Source organism: Podarcis pityusensis, assembly GCF_964106645.2.
Source record: "Podarcis pityusensis genome assembly, chromosome: 2".
NCBI lineage: Eukaryota > Metazoa > Chordata > Lepidosauria > Squamata > Lacertidae > Podarcis > Podarcis pityusensis.
The window spans coordinates 69,169,606-69,184,506 of record NC_138029.1 but is presented as its reverse complement, the minus strand read 5'-3'; the positions used below and the strand labels follow the sequence as shown (position 1 = coordinate 69,184,506).

Sequence of the window (14,901 nt, the reverse complement as noted above, 5' to 3'; positions counted from 1 at the left end):
TGCTCCCTTGTGTTGCTGTTCTGGCCTAACCCTGCTGTAAAAAAAAAAACATAAAATAAAATGGGTGAATTTGTAGCTGAGAGCTCAGCGCAGATAATTGGCTGGCCCCTGGGGTCACCCCTCTATATTTCTCTCCCCACAACTGGCTCCACAGCCCTTCTTCCCGGCACCACTGGGGCCGACGTGAGCGACCTCTGCAAACTCTCCTAGCCCAGGATGAGAACTACTTGCACCCGGCTTTTTTCCAGCAGCCACACACCCCTGTAGATGAGCACCCGGCGTACGTTCTGGCCAATACGCCACCACGAATGCTTCACCCGGCTGCACACCCACCCCACCAGCATCCATTCATGGTGGATCTCCATGAGCAGGTAAGGACAGTGCCTGGGGAGGGGTGGGGGGTAGATGGCTCAGAACTCTGCGGATTCCAAGGGCTGGAATCTTGTCCCACCAATGGAGAAACTGTGGCTGGGATTTGCCTAGATACCAAGCTGACCAAGACCAGCAGACCTGGTCAGGGCAAGCACATCTGCTCCCTTCACTTTTCCGCCACTGAAGTGGAAGGCTGTTCTGTGTTGGATATACTCCGTTTTTGTCAGTGGAGATGGGCACAGCTGTATCCAGGCCAGTAGAGTGCCTGGCAGCGGGTGCCCACTCCCAACAGTATTCAGCAAAAAGCTGGCACCTTCCTTGCTAGCCTGAGCACAGAGAAAGGGCATCTTTCTGCATCAGGGTACCTCACCTGTGGCCTCCCATCTGTTGGTGGCCTACAGCTCCCATCAACCTTGGCCAATGCTGGCTGGGACTGATGAGAGTTTGGAGGGCTACAGCTTAGCTACTCCTGCTCTCCATGTTGCTCTCCACCAGAACTTCCATTTCCTGACTGACAAAGCAACCAAACCCAAGGACATGAACGTTCTGTCATATTGAAGTTTGATTTTGTACCATGTGCTGCTTTTGGCTGTAAGATCCAAAATAGGTTGGACTGGTGTGTCTAGCAAATACGGAGTGCAAGTCCCTGCAATGGGATTCCTGCAGACCTCCCACAAAACAAAACTTCAGTGGCTGTGGAAGACTTTTTTACAGGCCATTTGCTGGGGGGGGGGGATGACACAATAGCACTGTTCTCCCTTCCATTCTATCTATATCTAACATATATCTGAAAACCACCCATCACAAGCAAAATAGGTGGGCTAAGGATCGAACACCCCAACTTGGGACCCTTTTCAGCTGGTGGAACAACGTTCATCTTCTAGTGAAGGAAGGAAGGAGGCCTTCAGGTGCACAGACTGAACCCAATGCTTTTTCAAATAACAAATCCTTCTCCACATCGCACTGTGCAATATGAAAATAAAATAAAATTACATTGCTAACCATCTGCAAAATAAAACGAAAATAAAACTCAGGATATCATTTTCATCAAAGGCAATAAACTAACTGTAGATCTGTCCCCTGGTGTGAGGGTTATGTCTCAGTTTGGGAGCTTGCCCAACCTTTTGGGAGACCAGAGGGTCAAAAATGCCAGTTTTCTGTGCATGTCGCATATCCCATAACGAGGGACTTGGAAACAGGGGAAGTAAACCACTTAGGATAAGTCGTAAACAGAATGTATATATGATGAAATGCAATTGAAAGTATGTGGACGAGCATTCAAGATCTAACTATTTCTTAAAAGAAGCCCAGGAGGATTCCAGATGCTTGATGGGTAGTTGGGTCACTAGATTCACCTCAGGAAATTTTCACCGAGAGTCAGTTTGAATGCAGAGCTTTAGAAATTCATATATTGTACAGAGTCCTGCAGCTTCCCAGTAGGAGATGAAATGAGCTAGTCATAGGTTCAAATATTAATTCTGTGACCTACAGAAAGTTTTGCCCTCACGCCCCGAGAGCCATAATGGGAAAGCTTCTTCAAGGGAGAAGCTGCAAGTGTCTGTCAGCTGCAGTGCTGGTTCCTAGAGGAAGCTAAGTACTATATAACTCATCTTTGATCTCCAGAACTTACACATAGCAGCCTGGAAAGTGTTCTTTCAGAGAGCGTGTTATCCCAACTCTTAAATTCTTGGACTTCCTTGTACATTAAGCCCACAACTTCTGTGGGGGTTATATTACAGCGATCACGTCTAAAATCAAAATTGCATATGGTCAAAATACATTGGGTTCAATGGCGGATGGGATTGCCAAAGCCATTTTTCTCACAACTCTGCCTCCATTTCAATTTTTATTTTATTTTTTTGCCACGTGTGTAGAATGTGCACAAGTTAAATGCACATAAGTTGTGGGTTTGCTGTAGATTTGGAACGCTAATCTTATGAATTGTATTTCATCAATTTCTACTTTGTGGTTATCTGAATCTTGTATCATTCTTTGGCATACTTTAGCCGTGGGCTCTTGGGTGGTGGTGGTGGCAGTGGCAGGCGAGGGGTTATCTAAGGCAGATTGAACATCCCCATGTGAGGAGGTGTGACTTTTGATTCTGCCGCTGCTGCTCTCTTTCCTCCAGGTGCATCAGGGAGCCATCCCTCTCTCCTACACGGTGACCACAGTAACCACACAAGGCTTCCCCATTCACACCGGCCAGCACATCCCAGGTTGCAGTGCGCAGCAGCTCCCAGCATGCTCAGTGATGTTCAGCGGACAGCACTACCCACTCTGCTGCCTCCCACCCCCCGTGAGTCTCTTGGTATGGGGAGAGAGCAGCGAAGGTTAAATGTCTTGTTCTCTGATTTGCCATGAGCGGGGTATTGCACCACTTCTCTGTTTGGGTTTGATACCTGATCAGCCGGGCTGGTTTTGTTACCTATAAAAAGAGGCTAGGATATATTGACATTCTGCTTAAGGCCTATAGGTTTCCTGCCAATCTTAGAGGAGAGGATATAGCCTGCTGCTCATGGGATTCTCCCCACCCTGTTCTATAGCCAGACCGACGTCAGCTGCCTTTGAAGTTGGTTGTAGGGACGCGGGTGGCGCTGTGGGTAAAACCTCAGTGCCTAGGACTTGCTGATCGCAAGGTCGGTGGTTCGAATCCCCGCGGCGGGGTGAGTTCCCGTCATTCGGTCCCAGCTCCTGCCCACCTGGCAGTTCGAAAGCACCCCTAAGTGCAAGTAGATAAATAGGTACCGCTTTATAGCGGGAAGGTAAACGGCGTTCCGTGTGCTGCGCTGGCTCGCCAGATGCAGCTTGTCACGCTGGCCACGTGACCCGGAAGTGTCTCCGGACAGCGCTGGCTCCCGGCCTCTTGAGCGAGATGAGTGCATAACCCTAGAGTCGGACATGACTGGCCTGTACGGGCAGGGGTACCTTTACCTTTACCTAGCCTTCTCATGGTGACTCTTAATGGTGACTCTCTTCCCTTCCCTCCCTCCCTCCCTTCTTATAGCTGATCCAGGCCTGTGCCATGCAGCAGCTCCCTGTCTCCTACCAAACGTTCCCGCCGCTCATTTCCAGCGACCATTACATCCTGCACCCTCCACCGCCTGTGCCGCCACACCAGCCTCCACACATGGCTCCCCTCAGCCAGTTTGTCCCACTCCAACCCCAGCACCCTCGCATGGTAAGTTGTTTGGGGTGGCAAGCGGGTGGGCTTGGCGGAGGGAAGGGAGGGATGTCTGGGTCCTATCCCCACTCCATGCTCTCAGCTCTGTTCTTCTGAGGGATATCAAAGCTGGTGCAATCTCAGTTCTCCAGCGTAGCGTACAGTTGAAGACTTGGGTTTCAGTCTTCAAAGGAGGTCTCTTGCCGTTGTAACAAGAGTGAACTGTACCTGGTTTCCAGTGGTCATCAGAGGTAGGTAGACAATGCTAGGAACTCACATATATAAGCTACGTGCCAAATGGCTCCTTAAACCAAGGTTTCATTTGCCAAAACCGAACATCTAGTTGCCATTTTGGGGCAAGACAGCTCCAAAGTCTTCTTTCCTCCCACAAACAATGGGCTGACTGTAATTGAATAGCAGTTAAACATCTGACTAGTTCAGATGACAACCTTGAGTTAGGTTAAGAGCTTTGAGAACTTAAAGAAGAAAAGTTGCTTGATCCAGGGACAGTCCATATACATATTGGCCTATGCAGACCTCCTTTTCTTAATGGTGTCTGCTCTTGCTCAGGCTACACAGAAAAAGCATTTTGGTTCCTGAAACTCATGTTGATTGTACTTGGTTCTAAGTGGCTGGAAGCCACATGCAAAATGTGCCTGGCTAATTTCGAAGACTGAAGGTCGGTTGTCCGTATGATGGACGGGTCTCCTTTTCACTGTATCCAATGTACCACAGTCAGTTGCCTAGAATCCTGTCTGGCTCAGGCTAGCTGCAAAGCCAAGCCTGGGCTGCACACATCAGCAGGCATGAAGTGACCTTGCTCAGTATGTACCATGTAGGACAGTGTGGAGTGACGGTACTTAGTGCCTCTGTGGCAGCAGTTCCATCCATAAGCCACATCTGTTGTGACTAGGTGGAACAAGGAGGGGGTTCTGCATAAAACTGGCAATGCATGAGAGAGAGAGAGAGAGATTGGGGTAAGGAGCGGTCCCTTGCTGCCACTGATCACCTGGGGCAGATTGGATCATGGCACTGCAACCAGATGGCTGGGTGGTCGCCTGCTCTTGATGGGGTTATGCTGTCCCTGAAGGAGCAGGTTCATAGCTTGGGCGTACTCCTGGATCCTTTGCTGTCGCTCGAGGCTCAGGTGGCCTCAGTGGCCCAGAGTGCCTTCCATCAGCTTCGGCTGGTGCCTCAGCTATGCCCCTATCTGGACAGGGATAGCCTAACTACTGTTGTCTATGCTCTGGTATCCTCAGGGTTAGATTACTGCAATGTGTTATACATAAAGCTGCCTCTGAAGATGGTTTGGAAATTTCAGCTAGTGCAGAATTCAGGGGCCAGGTTGCTCACTGGAGCAAGATGGTTTGAGCATATTAAACCGATCTTGGTCCGACTGCACTGGCTACCAATTAGTTTCCGGGCCCAATTCATTTTTTTTTAAAAATAATTTTTATTAACCAGCCAATCAAATCAAATTAAATCACATCACATAAATTCCGAATTACAAAGCCAAATTTTAAATTTTGTTGTTGAGGGGACCCATATTTCAAGATCCGAAGGGGGATTCTGATCATCTTCTTGCTACTGCTTTAATGTCCAAATCAGTCCAAATCAGTCTAAACAGAGTTCATAATTCTATCCAGTCTTATCTTGCTGTTTCCACATCACATCTTGTTCATATATTTTCTCTTTTTTCTTTATGTTCTCTTCTGATAGTCTCCTTAAGCCGATAAACACCAATAATAATCCTGTGTGAATTTTTCCGTTCTTCCAATCCTCAAATCGAGATGGTTTCCATATATCATCACCTTCATAGATAACATCGCTCTTTCCATCATTAATTACAGAACTGTCGTTCTTAAGTCCCTCTGAGGAGTTTCACCCACAATATAAAAACAGCTCTATTTCTCTATTTCTCCTCCCAGACTTAAGTCCTCCGACAGAACTTCCCAATATGGCGACAACATTTTTAACTGCGTCATTCCAAAGCCCTTATACATTCCACGCTCTTCTTAAAACATGCTTTGGTTCGAAAGTTTTATCTCCACACAGCCTTAAATCCACAGCTTAAGTCCTTAAAACGACATTTCTGACTTGTGAGGGGAGGGGATTCTTGTTTAATCATATAAGGAAAGAAAGGAAAGTTTTTCCCCCCCTCCCCCATCAGTCATCAGTCCCTTTACCATACCGAGTCTTGGCGTATCTTCTCATAATGTATACTTGTTCCTCCGACTCGTCTTGTTTTATCAGAGATCTCTTCTGTTAGCAGTCTTTACTCCCCCTCCTTCCTTGAAATATGTGCATTTGCTTCATCCAAATTGTTTCTTTTGAAGTTCTTGCAGCTAGTGGCGCAAATCAGAGATGGCGTCCAGGAGCGCCAAAATCCCACAGGAGGGCTTTGTGCCTAGTGCCCCCATCCCCACAAATTCAGGGGTGGTATAGGGCACAGCAGGCAAGGGCAGCCCCCCCCCACCATCCTGGGGGGGTAGGGAGGCTAATTACTCCCATCATAGCCTCCAAATTACCTCGTGTGGGTCGGAGAGATGTTATTGTCAGCCATCTTCTGATGCGCCCCCTAGTGGCCCCCCGTTTCCGGGCCCAATTCAAAGTGGTTTTGACCTATAAAGCCTTAAACGGCTCAGAAGCGCAGTATCTCAAGGACCGCCTCTTTCTACCTGGACCCTGAGATCATCTTCTGAGGCCCTTTTTTGTGTGCCTCCTCCTCGAGAGGTCCTTCTCTGCAGTGGCTCCCCATCTGTGGAATACTCTCCTCAGGGAAGTTCACCTGGCGCCTTCATTATACACCTTTAGGCACCAAGCAAAATCGTTCCTTTTTAACCAGGCCTTTGGTTGATTTGATTGACATTCTATGCGCTTTTTAAATGTGAGGGTTTTTTTGTTTTGTTTTTTGAGGAGGAGGTTATTGGGTTGTTTTATTTTGATTATGTATTTTGTGGTTTTATATTTTGATTTGATTCTGTGAGACCTCCAGTTATAGGGCAGTATATGAATTCAACAAATAAAAATAATAACATGCACATTTTTCTTGCAGTATTTATGATTTGCATTTCCACTTTTAATAAGAATGCTCAAGGTGATATATGGTTGAATTAATACATTGCTATAAACTGTTCAGTGTCCAGAATGCCTTACATCACAATTCCATCCTCCCAACATGCAACACAATGAATCCTGTGAGGCTGGCTGTTAATCTTCCTATTTTTTAAGTGGGCAACTGAAGTTGAGGCAGCAACCCCCAGAACTAACCAGTGAACCCTGAGCTGAGCAGGGCTGGCCAGAACTTCTTCAGGGCATTGGAAGCTTGAGGTCTGTTACCTGTCTGGCTTTCTGATATGTTTGGCAGATTGAATGCAGATCAGATGAATCCATACACACTTATATGAGCCCTACATGTGTTGGGATAGATTTTTACAGGCTACACTGTTACGCACACACTCCCGCCCTGGGTGACTTCTGTACCCTTCCTATATTTTCTGCCTGTATAATTTGGGTTCCATCCTTCAGCGTCTTCTCTTTGAAGAGGAAGCAAGGAAAGGAGGGTGACTAAATGAAATGGAGATGACAGATTTGGAGCAACAGTTCCCAGCGATGCTACTAGTTAGGAGGAGTATGGGACTCTCTGCACTATGCACTATGCTTTTTCATGTACTGTAGTCAGCATTAGGAACTTGCTGCCAGAGGGAGGAGTGCCAAGGATTTAGTATTGGTCTAAAAGAGCAGGCATCGTTATAAAAGAGGGTATATGGCAGTAATAGTTGGGCTTAGTGGTTTGAGTGTGTCTGGTGTACAGTACAAAAGTAGGGATTTGATGTAGGATTTTGGATGGGGCAGTAGTCATCTTAAAATTACAATAGGATGCTGCCCTCAGTCCTTGTAGCCCAGTGTTGTCTACACGCTCACTGCCAGCAGCTTTCTCAGGTTCCAGAAGGGCCTGTTCCCCCCACACTCCCTGGAGATGCTAGGGGGCTGCACTGGGCTTTTACAAGCATAGCCTGTGTTCTGTCACCGAACTGTGGACTTTCTCCCAGTGTCCATTCAATCAATCAATCATTTTATTTGTATGCTACCTTTCCAAAGTTAAATCCATGCTTAAGGTGGCTTACAACATGCAGAAAATTACATACAGACATAGATAAATAGTAATAAACAATAAACACAACATCAAAAATATACAACCAAATTGGAACAATGGTCACATAAATCATAAGATCCAAAATGAAGTTACAGAACATTAACATCAGTTAATGTGCAACAAACCCTCTCAAACAACACTGCAGCCCAAGAATGTTCTGCAGCCTCAGCTTTTTGTAGCTGGAGTCCATCAGGGCTCCACCTGCCTAGGCCCGGTGGGAAAAGGCCTGCAGGACAGGGAGCAGGTCTTCCAGGACTTGAATTCAAGATACAGAATGCTGGACAAAATCTTGTTGCGTGGGGGGAACAAGGCAAAAATAGGATGCTTCTCCCCACCCCCACCCTTGCTCTGCCATTGGGAAGGAAGTGTGGGGCTCTGGCAAGGTCCTAGAGCCCTCCCACCTCCTTTCCAAAGCTTAGCGCCTCGCTTACCCAGCTTTGGGAAGACAGCGCAAGGGGAGGGGAGGGGGTTCTTGTGTTGCTGAGGGCTGCCAAAAAGGCCTTGAGGGCTGCACATTGGACCACCCTGTTCTGTACTATCCTGAGTAAGAATGGCAGCATTTCTAGTTAGCCCTGTATATTGTCTGCTTTCTCCACAGCCACTGCAAAGGATAGACAATGAGGTGGAGCTCCGAGGTGAACAGCACTCTATCGGAGGCTTCTCCTATTCTCCTTCCCACCATACTCCTGCACTGTCTCCCTCCGTGCCACTACATTACCTTCCACACACCCATGACCCACTGCACCAGGAACTGCCCTTCGGCGTGGTGAGTGTTCTGGGATCATAGCAATGAGGCCTCAAGCACTGGACCCCCTGAAGGGGAAAGGGCCTCTTAAAGAGGGTCCTTCATTTGTTCAGGCATAATGGGACTCTGTGCTTCAGCAGGGTTGACCATCTGAGGACCCTTTGCACACCGTGAGGTGCAAAATGAGTGACAGGGGTTCTCCAGAGTTGGCTAGCCCTTTTCAGTAGCCTCTGTGGGTGGGTAGATGCCCTTTCATGAAAGGATGGCTCTTCACAGTTTGGGAGCTTTCCTTTTGCTTTTGCAGCTCTTAACTCCCCGACTTGTGTAGGAAATACTTGTGCATGTGTGTGCTGTTGTTCCGTGGGGATACAGACAACCTGTATAAGGTGGCTTTGAAGATCTGCAGCGATTGATAATGTTTCATGCTGCAGAATTCATCCTTTCTTGGTGCAGAATGTTTCTGTTTTCCTAGCTGCAGATTTTTATTTGTGTCCTGTTTGGTATGGGGGATATACTGCCTAGGGATTAGTCAGACCATCTCAGTACGCATCAAACTGACTCATCTTCCGGTGTTTCCAACAGCCATATCCACACATGATGCCCCGGCGACTGAACACCCAGCGATACAGATTGCAGCAGCCACTGCCGCCTCCGCCTCCACCGCCGCCTCCATACTACCCAAGCTTCCTGCCATACTTCCTGTGAGTATCCATTGATCAAACAGAGGGAGGAAGTGCTGCATGAGGAAGAAACCTCCCCTTCGCTTCTGAGGTCTAGGGCTTGAGGGCCTTGCCTTGATTTCAGCGTGGCCCCTCGGTGGGAATATGGACTTGCCTCCTTTTCCTACCCATGTACTCATGCAAAACGCAAGGTTGGTTTCTGCCTTGGTTTGTGTGCCTGCGCGATTTTCTGCTCCTGTTGACTACTCCCCTCTACCTTTGAACTTTAGATCAATGCTTCCTGTGTCACCGACAGCTGTGGGGCCTACAATAAGTTTGGACTTGGATGTGGATGATGTGGAGATGGAAAACTATGAGGTGGGTTGGCCTCTCTCTCCCTAAGGGGCATCGGAATGGCGGGAAGGCTCTAGAGCAGCTGGTTAATGGTGCCCCCAGTGCATGGTGGAACTTGGCTTAGCCAGCTCTCTCAGGAAGAGCGTAGGGTTTGCCGTGTGATGGGGTCAAGTGGCAGCAGTGCCAGGAGAAGGAACCGTCCTGTGGTGAATGTACTGCTGAAAGAGCGGGTTTCAGGGTGTAGGAGGAAGCCTGATTGGAGCCCAGAAGGAAGCTGATCAGCTGTGTATGTATGTTCTTTTTTTAAATCTTCCACTAGGCATTACTGAACCTGGCCGAGAGGCTAGGAGAGGCCAAACCCCGGGGACTCACCAAAGCAGACATCGAACACCTTCCGTCCTACCGCTTCAACCCAGAAAGCCATCAGTCGGAGCAAACCTTGTAAGTGTTGGGAGAGAGGTCCTCCAGTGAAGTTCTAGATGGGGAATAGAAGGCAGCACAGCTGAATTTGGAAGGAATTGGGATAGCAGGCATGAATGTTTCTCTATCTCTCTCTCTCTCTCTCTCTCTCTGTGTGTGTGTGTGTGTGTGAGAGAGAGAGAGAGAAAGAGTGAAAGAGGGGGGGGATGATGATGATGATGATGGTGTAACTAGCACTAGATACACAGGATTTAGAACACAGGTGGTCATTGCCACTTTATGTGAGTGGCAGCAGGGAGTTCTGGCTGTCTCCTGCTCATATTGCAGGGACCCAATCTTTAGTTGTCCATTTCCTAGCAGTCGGGGAAAGAGTTTCCTTCGGCATCATTTTGCAAATTGTTGTAAGTCTCTCTGAGCAATGCAACTGCAGTGAAAGGGTGGAACATAAGCAACTCTAGGGTAATACCTGACTAAGTCATAGTATGAGTGGATCCACTGGAAGAAGTGGACTTCAGCCCATTGATTTCCATTGGGTAGTGGGATGTCATATTAATAAAATAATTCATGTTGACTCTCCTATGGAACATACAGTGAAGCGAGAAATAAATAACTTGAGTTGTAAGCCTGTTGTTGATCTGCACTTCCCCATTTTTATTATTATTTAACCTTAAAATGTGTTGTGGGGAGGGGGTTGCACTCACCCTTTTTTCTTTCTTTTCTTTCTTGATATACGTACAGACTTCCAACCGAATCCAACTCATGAGCAACTGGTTCTTCCTGTTTCTAGGGCAAGTGAGCTGTGCAGAGGGCTGATTGACTGGTCCTTGTGACCTTCCTATCTATTCTTTTTATTTCATTATATCCCACCTTTCTCATAGTGCAGGACCCAGGGCAGCTCACAATATGCATTAAAAAAAGAATTACAGCTAATAAAACACCTCAGTCAGTTATAAATCATATTTAGAAAGTTACCATATAAAAAACACCAAATCGAAACAATTTAAAACAATTTAAAAACACAAGATGTAAAGAATATATACAATCCTGATTTGCAAGTATTGTTTTGACCTTCTGCTAATCAAAGCCCCTTTCATTCAGAGTGGTCTTTGAAGTATGAAAAAATAATAGATTGGTGGGGGGGGGTTAATAAAAAAGGGACCAATTAAATATTTAAATGAATAACCATGAGAAATGCCTGAGAGTAGGAAAGACTATTCAAAAACCCCAACCCCTGCTCAAAGCATGGGGGTGGGGAGGTCTTGGCCAAAATCTGCACTGATTGTGGTTGCTCATTGGGGCCAGACAGTTTGAGCATATTACACCGATCCTGGCCCAACAGCACTGGCTGCCAATTAGTTTCCCAATTCAGAGTGCTGGTTCTGACCTATATAGCCTTAAATGGCTCAGGACCGCAGTATTTCAAGGACCAACTCTACCGATATGAACCGCTCCAGACTCTGCAATCATAATCTGAGGCCCTTTCTCATGTGCTTCCTCCACAAGAGGCCCAGAGGGTGGCAACACAAGAACAGGCCTTTTCTGCAGTGGCTCCCTCTTTGTGGAATTCTCTCCCAGGGAGGCTCTCTTGGTGCCTTCATTACACATCTTTAGGTGCCGGGTGAAAATGTTTCTCTTCAGCCAAGTGTTTGGCTGTTCTATAGCTTTTTACATGTGTTTGTAGAAGGAAGGTTATTGGTTTGTTTTTATTTTATTATGCATTTTGTTTTTCTGTTGGGATATTTGGATGAAGGGCGGTATGTTGTTGTTTAGTCGTTTAGTCGTGTCCGACTCTTTGTGACCCCATGGACCAGAGCACGCCAGGCACTCCTATCTTCCACTGCCTCCCGCAGTTTGGTCAAACTCATGCTGGTAGCTTCGAGAACAGTGTCCAACCATCTCGTCCTCTGTCGCCCCCTTCTCCTTGTGCCCTCAATCTTTCTCAACATCAGGGTCTTTTCCAGGCGGTCTTCTCTTCTCATGAGGTGGCCAAAGTATTGGAGCCTCAGCTTCAGAATCTGTCCTTCCAGTGAGCACTCAGGGCTGAATTCCTTAAGAATGGAGAGGTTTGTTCACTACTGGGAAAACCATAGCTTTAACTATACGGACCTTTGTTGGCAAGGTGATGTCTCTGCTTTTTAAGATGCTAGGTTTGTCGTTGCTTTTCTTCCAAGAAGCAGGCGTCTTTTAATTTCATGACCGCTGTCACCATCTGCAGTGATCATGGAACCCAAGAAAGTAAAATCTCTCACTGCCTCCATTTCTTCCCCTTCTGTTTGCCAGGAGGTGATGGGACCAGTGGCCACGATCTTCGTTTTTTTGATGTTGAGCTTCAGACCATATTTTGCGCTCTCCTCTTTCACCTTCATTAAAGGGTTCTTTAATTCCTCCTCACTTTCTGCCATCAAGGTTGTGTCATCTGCATATTTGAGGCTGTTGATATTTCTTCCTGCAATCTTAATTCCAGCTTGGGATTCATCCAGCCGAGCCTTTCGCATGATGAATTCTGCATATAAGTTAAATAAGCAGGGAGACAATATACAGCCTTGTCGTACTCCTTTCCCAATTTTGAACCAATCAGTTGTTCCATATCCAGTTCTAACTGTAGCTTCTTGTCCCACATAGAGATTTCTCAGGAGACAGATGAGGTGATCAGGCACTCCCATTTCTTTCAGAACTTGCCATAGTTTGCTGTGGTCGACACAGTCAAAGGCTTTTGCATAGTCAATGAAGCAAAAGTAGATGTTTTTCTGGAACTCGAAGGGTGGTATACTACTACTCATAATAATATGCAGCTGAAGGTGAGGAGGAACTGAACTCTCACCCAGTCATTGGTGTTTTTTGTTGTTTTTTTTAAGTCTGCTTTTGAAGGGGCAGTACATCTGTCCACCTTTAGGATTAGAAGGGCTTCTTGAGGAGTGAGTTCAGATTGTACCCGAGCAGATCTGTGAATTGTCAGGGGAAGACAACAACCCTTACTGATATGTACAATCGAGTTGAGTGGTGAAATCCTTTTCCTAGCATGATCATGCAGTGTCACCTGGAAGTATGTATGGGGCACCTAAATAAGATTCTGTTGGAAACAGTGGGAGACACTACTCCCAAAGAGTGGGAGGTCTGAAGCTCAGTGGCAGAGCCTCTACTTCCTAGGCAGAAAGTCGTGGGTCCTCAGCATTTCCAGGTGGGTCTGGGAGAGAATCCTGCCTGAAACCCTGGACAGCATGAGCCCATCACTGTAGATCTGACTCAGCATAAGGCAGCTTCCTATGGGCCTGCAGAGAATCTTGCCCCTGTGGGGAAACTGGACCATGCGGTGCTTGAAGACAGTGGATAGCTATTGGCGTGCTGCTCCTTTGTCGTTCGTCTGACACTGCACTGACTGGGTCCTTCTCCCTCCCTTCCCCAGGTGTGTTGTGTGCTTCAGCGACTTCGAAGTCAGGCAGCTGCTGCGAGTTCTGCCCTGCAACCACGAGTTCCACGCTAAGTGCATCGACAAATGGTTAAAGGTAACATCTGCTGCTCTTGCTCTATCACTGGGGAACCATTGCATTAAAAGATTATTCTGTCCGGGATGCTGCGGCTTAATCGGCAAGGAGCATATTCGGAAGCGCATAATCATCGAGTGGGGGGCGGGCATACAGGGGGGAACGGGCCTCTGTGTAAGCGATCTGAGAGACCCAGAGCTTCGGAATCAGCTTTGACAGCGCTCTCTACTGGCTGTTGATTGCAACTGCACCGTGAAGGGGAAGGGGACTCCTGCGGGGTGGATCTAGGGACTTTGCAGGAGCGGCAGGGCTCTTCCTGGCCATGGAAGTCTCCCCTGCTGTTCTGGGGAAGTTTCGCACACCTCTGGAGCAGTTTTTCCGGAGGGCATGCAGAGGGAAGAGTGACTTGGAAAAAGTCACCTCCGCCCCCTTCTGTCAGCAGGAGTGAAATCTGGGATTCAACCACTGCTTCTAATCTCCATTCAACATTGTGGGTAAATTGCAGGCAAATCCTTTAAGTAGAGACTCTGGCTTTTACTTGTGCAAATGCAATGACTGTTCAATGATTTTTGTGCACCTGTAAGGCAACTCAGAATCCTAATTTAAATACAGGAGTGGGGAAAATCCTTAATAATAATAATCACCCCACGCATCTGGCTGGGTTGCCCCAGCCACTCTGAGCGGCTTCCCAACTCATATAAACACATAATAAAGCATCAAACACTTAAAACCTCCTGATACAGTGCTGCCTTCAGAAGTCTTCTGAAAGTTGTATAGTTATCTCCTTGACTTCTGACGGGAGGATGTTCCAGAGGGTGGGTGCCACTTCCGAGAAGTCCCTCTACCTGGTTCTCTGTAACTTCACTTCTCATAGTGAGGGAACTGCCAGAAGGCCCTCAGAGCTGGACCTTGGTGTCCAGGCTGAATGATGGCGGTTAAGACGCTCCTTCAGGTATGCAGGGCCTTAAACTTAAGAAAAGGTCTAGTGGATCAGACAGTGGGTCCTTTGAGTTTAGCATTCTGTTTCCAGCAGTGGTCTGCCAGATACCCCTAGAAAGCCCTCAAATGGGTTGCAAAAGAAAGTGCCTCCCCCCCCCTTTCCCTTAGTATTCAGAGGCATGCCTAGAGGCTGTTGAACCATCACACACAATTAGCCATTGATATACTTATTTTCCATTAATTTTGTCCCATGCCCTTTTGAAGTCACCTGGGCCACAGCCACATCTTGTGGCTGCGCAGTTCTGTAAATTTCACTTATTAACTTCTCACCTTTTGCAGTCCTATGAGACCCTTTTTGAGAAAGTGACCAAAATGGTGCATAGTATTCCAAATGTGGCCATACCACCGCCATTACTTGACTTTACTTATATTGAATCTCATTCATAATTTTATTGGGAGTTTGTGGGCTTCCACCATCTTAAATAATCTGTTGTCAACCACAAACTTGGCCACTTTATTTCTCAGCTGAATCCAGATTATTCATGAACAAATTAAGTAACATTGGTCTCAGTGCAAATCCTAGGAGCACTCCATATCTTGTCTCTGTTTTGCAA

General features: G+C 47.0%; 1 protein-coding gene across 4 annotated transcripts in view; it reads left to right on the top strand.

Moving 5' to 3' along the window:
• Positions 1 to 14,901, top strand: part of RNF44 (ring finger protein 44) — a 64,296-nt gene that overhangs the window by 43,819 nt on the left and 5,576 nt on the right. For all 4 annotated transcript variants that reach the window (XR_013981140.1, XM_080988554.1, XM_080988555.1 and 1 more), the window contains exons 3-10: positions 155 to 371; positions 2,501 to 2,668; positions 3,377 to 3,550; positions 8,287 to 8,454; positions 9,016 to 9,134; positions 9,383 to 9,470; positions 9,766 to 9,887; positions 13,270 to 13,369. Coding sequence is in view for 3 of the 4 variants with exons in the window: in XM_080988554.1 (XP_080844680.1) it covers positions 155 to 371; positions 2,501 to 2,668; positions 3,377 to 3,550; positions 8,287 to 8,454; positions 9,016 to 9,134; positions 9,383 to 9,470; positions 9,766 to 9,887; positions 13,270 to 13,369 (1,156 nt within the window). In the remaining variant the exon portion in view is untranslated. The remainder of the gene's footprint in view (positions 1 to 154; positions 372 to 2,500; positions 2,669 to 3,376; positions 3,551 to 8,286; positions 8,455 to 9,015; positions 9,135 to 9,382; positions 9,471 to 9,765; positions 9,888 to 13,269; positions 13,370 to 14,901) is intronic.